Source organism: Benincasa hispida, chromosome 4 (genome assembly GCF_027475165.1).
Source record: "Benincasa hispida cultivar pf3 chromosome 4, pf3_genome.v1.1, whole genome shotgun sequence".
Taxonomy (NCBI): Eukaryota; Viridiplantae; Streptophyta; class Magnoliopsida; order Cucurbitales; family Cucurbitaceae; genus Benincasa; species Benincasa hispida.
The window spans coordinates 29,083,279-29,088,472 of NC_143481.1; the positions used below are offsets into that span (position 1 = coordinate 29,083,279).

At 35.8% G+C, this 5,194-nt stretch overlaps 1 protein-coding gene across 2 annotated transcripts; it reads left to right on the forward strand.

Moving 5' to 3' along the window:
- Positions 1–536: 536 nt before the first annotated feature.
- LOH1 (RNA-binding CRS1 / YhbY (CRM) domain protein) lies at positions 537–5,194 on the forward strand. Of its 2 annotated transcripts, XM_039028226.2 has the most exons (4): positions 587–1,300; positions 2,215–2,622; positions 2,819–3,392; positions 4,592–5,194. In XM_039028226.2, exons 1-3 carry the CDS (start codon positions 767–769, stop codon positions 3,365–3,367), a joined length of 1,491 nt encoding a protein of 496 aa, XP_038884154.2. In that variant the 5' UTR covers positions 587–766; the 3' UTR covers positions 3,368–3,392; positions 4,592–5,194. The 2 variants fall into 2 exon arrangements, with proteins under 2 accessions (XP_038884153.2, XP_038884154.2); XM_039028225.2 differs by lacking the exon at positions 4,592–5,194 and having other exon boundaries at positions 537–1,300; positions 2,819–3,604.

Sequence of the window (5,194 nt, forward strand, 5' to 3'; positions counted from 1 at the left end):
CTTTCTTTCTTAGTTCCTCTTTACTTGTTTCCTTTGATGTTTGGAAATGGGATATTATTGTGGACTAGGCTCCCTATCTCTTAATTTCTCTCAAATTGGAAGATATATTTTAATTTGAAGTGGAAAATATTTGTGGAACAAGACTCTCGATTGGATTGTGTAAAGTTTGAAATAGGAGAATCCCCAATTGATGGTTAGAGAGAGAGGATAGAAGCGATTAGAGAGAGAATAACAAAAACCTCTCGTTGGTGGACGTCTTCTGGCAGGCTACAACACGGCTGTAGTGGAGGCAACGATCTAAAGGAGGTGGTAACGACGATGGTCGAGCATTTGAGCAACGACGGCAACAAGTCTTGCATATCACGAAGGAAGAGAGAGAGAGATTGAATTTCCTCACCAAGCTTCAAGTTTTGTTACAAATATGCTCCTCTTCATCATGTGTGAATCACATGTGTAATTCTATAAATAATGGTAAATTTAAAAAATGGGTAGATTATAACCATTTAAAAAGCATAAGAATGTAATTGAGTAAATTGAAAGCTGATACGTATTATTTTAATTAATCTCATAGTTCAGAAGTGGTTTATGCCAATCACGAACCGGCCTTTTAAGGGGTTTTGAATATTTTTACAAGGCTCTCAGAATGTTAAATTTGCAGAGGGCAGTTTCTTATTCAGCATGGCCGTCGAGTTAGCTCCGCGGTATCGAAATTTCTCCAATAGAGTTTTCCCTTTCTGATTCTAATTCTCTTCCTCGATTCCGTAGCATGATTGTGCCTTTAGGGTTTAATAACATTTTCAAATATCGAACATCAATCGCTCCTCTTTCCCATCGTCTCAACAAAATCTTTGAGTTTTTGTTGTGTAGTTCAGAAAATTGCTGCATTCTGAAGAACACAAGAGCTTTCAACCATGGATCACAGAAGTCACCATTTAGAAACCGTGGTTTCGATCCCAAAGCTCCTCTTTCATTCTTCCGAAATATGGGTTCTGTGCGAAAGAATGTCATGTTCCTCGAGAAATGGAATCCATCCTGTAATGGCATCAATGGGTTTACTTCTGTTGTGGAGTATCGTTGGGTTCATACGGATAAATCGTCCGAGCCTTTAGAGAAAAGTGAGAGGAAATCTGCTATTGCTTCTACAGATGGAAGTAGAAATGAGGAGGAGAAGAAGAAGACGAGGAAAAAGCTGAAGGGTAAAAGAGCTGTAGTAAGGTGGCTTAAGTTTTTCAGGTGGAAGAAGAAGAAAGAGTATGAGAGAATGACGTCGGAAGAGAAAATTCTCTTCAAAATGAATAAGGTATTTTATTTAGTCCATCTCTTGTTTAGTACTTGGCTTTACGTCTGTAAGGTGTTTGTTAAAATGTTTAAGTGAAACTATAATGCAATTTCAATAAGATTTGATTCAGCTAATTCTTGTGAATGCTAACTCGATGAAAGATTCTAGGTGGTAGTTCGTGGATTTAATTGTGTCGGGGATATGATTTAAGCTTCGATTGTTGATCTTTGTGCTAAGTTTTCAATGTGGTCATTAAACGATTGGATTGCATGAACTCGAAAGCAGGGGAAGTGACACTCGTTTTGGAACTCTCTCATTTGCCTATTTATATCACGGATCGCATGGGGATTGCATGAACTCGAAAGCAGGGGAAGTGACACTCGTTTTGGAACTCTCTCATTGCTGAATATGATGATGCTTTGGATATTCTAAGAAAAATTACTGGGTTGCTGGGAAATCCTCTTTGCTTGGGAGGAGAAGATGAAATTATAGAGGTCAATTATACTGAATGCATGAATAATTACTATTTTTTGAAGAAAAGCTTATCTAACGTGAATTATTTTGAGTTCAATAACATGTGGGGTGAATAGTCAAATCTTTAATCACTTGGTTGAAGATATATGTGTTAACTAGTTGATTTATGTTCAGGTTTATCTTATTGGAAAGCATGAAATAGCGTTATTTCTAAGTTATTCTAGAATGTGAGAAATGGTAATAGACTATCCTACAACTTTTTTTGTTTGTGATGATATTAAATATTACATGAGGTCAAAAACGTGGTATATTTTAATGTCCCTCTCAACTGCATTCCAGTTTCCTCAAAGTCAAAACTTCCATTGCCTTGCTCTTGTAGTACTTCATTTACATGATAATTTGAAAGAAGAAAGTTTTCCAAACCTTTCTTTTTTGACTAATTTTTGGGTTCACTATAATAGGCACGTAGAAAAGAGAAAAGGCTTGTTGAAGCTCTGGAAAAAATTGAGCCTGCCGATTCATCAGATACAACCCATGATCCAGAGATATTGACACCAGAGGAACACTTCTACTTTCTGAAGATGGGTATCAAGGGAAAGAATTACGTGCCGGTTGGAAGACGTGGTATATATCAAGGTGTGATTCTGAATATGCATCTTCACTGGAAGAAGCATCAAACTGTGAAGGTGGTGGTAAAGACGTTTTCACCGGAAGAGGTCAAAGAGATTGCTGCCGAGCTAGCAAGATTGACCGGAGGGATGGTGCTGGACATTCACGAAGAGAATACCATAATTATGTATAGGGGGAAGAACTACTCACAGCCACCCACAGAGATAATGTCGCCGAGGGTGTCTCTCTCTCGGAAGAAGGTTTGTACGTGTATCTCTATCTGCTATTTGTACCTTTAAAAAGGAGGGTTGGAAAAGCGTCAAGTGGTTCGACACCAAATTTTTCAAAGAGATCGAACAATCACGTGTTATCATGCTCACTCTGCAAATAAATTGTTTAATCTTTATATTTGTTTCATCTCGTTATCTTCTTTTTTGTTTCCTTTCGGATGTGCAGGCTTTGGATAAATCTAAATATAGGGACGGCCTTCGAGCAGTGAGAAAGTACATTCCCAAACTTGAACAAGAGCTTAGGTTGTTACAATCTCAGGCTAAACTGAACTCCAAGAGCAATGGTGATTCTATTGAACATGTGCAAGAAACCGTCAATGACACAGATAAATCCAATGCCATTTCAAGCCTCAACTTGGAGAATTTGGACAAGTCGAAGGAAGCCGTAAGAGTTAGCAAACACTGGTCTGATGATTCTTCTCCTCCGGATACAGGAATGAGTTCAGACTCAGAGGATTTGTTGGATATGTTTGAGACAGATTCCGATTCAGAAGCTGATGAGAAGATGGAACAGCCTCTATATTTGAAAGAGTTTGAAAAGTTTGCAGCAGAAACTGAAGGCGAAACTGAAGACCTTCATGATCAACTTAGACAGATATCCATGGACTCTAAGCAAGCGAAAATATTGGAGAAAGATGTAAATTCAGCCGAATTTGACGAGGTCGATCGATTGTTCTTGCGTTCAGCATCACTGCTAAAGAAAAGAAGAAGATAGACAATGGCTTGCCAAATCTAGCAAGGTAAATTGATATTTGTAATGTTATTGTATGTTTTATAATGTATTTCCAAGTTATTTTCTTCCTTCTGATGCTGAGGTTATTGAGAATTGTTGAATATTATTAAAACATCAGGATGCAACTTTATCCCAATTTTTTTAGAAGGGTAACGAGGATGCATCTGTTAATTGCCTTGGGCAAGAAACATAGATGAATTTGTAGCAGCTGTTTGATAACTTTCATTTTCCGTTTTTCTGTTTTTTGTTTCTTTTTATTGTTTCCCCCTTTTTTAAGGTCTAGAACATAAATATGTTTGATAATTCTTGGTGTTTCTTGTTTCATAAATGTTCTTAGTTATTCTCTTGTTTTTTTTTTTCAAATTTGATTTGCAATGTTATCTCTCACTCCAACCAATTGATACTAAATGATATATATATATATATATATTTTTGAGCAAACTCACATTTATTTAATTCAATAATAAAATTTATTTTTATTTCTTTTTCCTTTACAAATGCACATTTCTCCTTAGCCAATCATTTAAAAAATAAAATCTAAATGAAAAAAGAAATGAAAAAGAGAATAATTTTTTTCCCTTTGAAAATTAGTGGCAAACATGAATATTTTATCAATTAATTTATTTAATAAATGAAACTAAAATCCAACCAAAATTGATGAAAAACAATAGAGTTATGATAAAGAAATGAAAAATGAGAGGTGAGAGAAGAGAAATGAGTGAGATATAAAAAAAATAAAAATGAAAAGGATTATGGAGTTTTAAAAGAAAAAAATAATTAAAAATCTATAATGGAAAGAGAGATAGGAGAGAATAAACCGAGATAATCGTATAGAGGGTTCCTTTATATGGTCCAAATGAAAAGTAATCCCAAAATCAAAAGTATAAAATTTGGACTTCAACTGATATCGTCATCCCATATAATTATTATTGTAACCATTCTTCCTCCTTTCTTATTCTTCTTCCTTCTTTTCTTCTTCCTTTTTTATTCTTTTTGCATTTCTTCTTTTCTTCTTCCTTTTTGATTCTTTTTGCATTTCTTCTTCCTTTTTCCATCTTTTTGTGTTTTTTCTTCTTCCTTTTTCTGTGTTTTTTTTCTTCATTCTTCTTTCTTCTTTCGATTTTGGTTGGTTTGTCTTTGTCTGCATTTGTCTCCATCTTCACTTATGCGTGCATTCGTCTTTGTCTTTGTCTTTGTCTTTGTTAGTCTTCTTCTTTTGTTACGATGAGGAGCAAGAGTGCGAATCGGGGAGCACGATAGAGAGCGAGAGCGAGAATCAACAAGCGAGATCGAGGATTGGGGAGCAAGAGTGAGAATCAACAAGCGAGAGCGAGAATCAGGGAGCACGATGGGGAGCAAAAGTGAGAATCAATGAGCAAGAGTGCGATGGAGAGTGAGAGTGAGCATAGGGGTGTGCGATAGGGAGCGAGAGCGAGAATCGAAAGAGAGAATGACTTCGAGTGACAGGCCCTTGCGCGCATCTAGCATCAGGTTAGTAATTTCACGTAGCGATGACGTAAGTAGAAGGCCCTTTCTCCTTTATTTTTTAATTTTGGATCATTTTTCATTTAGGTCCCTCAAATAAGACCATCTATCCATCGGATCCATAATAAATAAGCATGAAAAGGAGGAGAAAGAATATAATTACATGTATAAGAAACAGGAAACGAGAGCAATATCAAAGGACATGTAATTTGCATGCCTTACTCTTGGGAATAATCATTTTTTTTTTTTTTTAAGTTTCACTAATTCATTTTATATTCATTCAATATGTACGACTATTTTTAAGATAAATAGTACTTTGGTCCA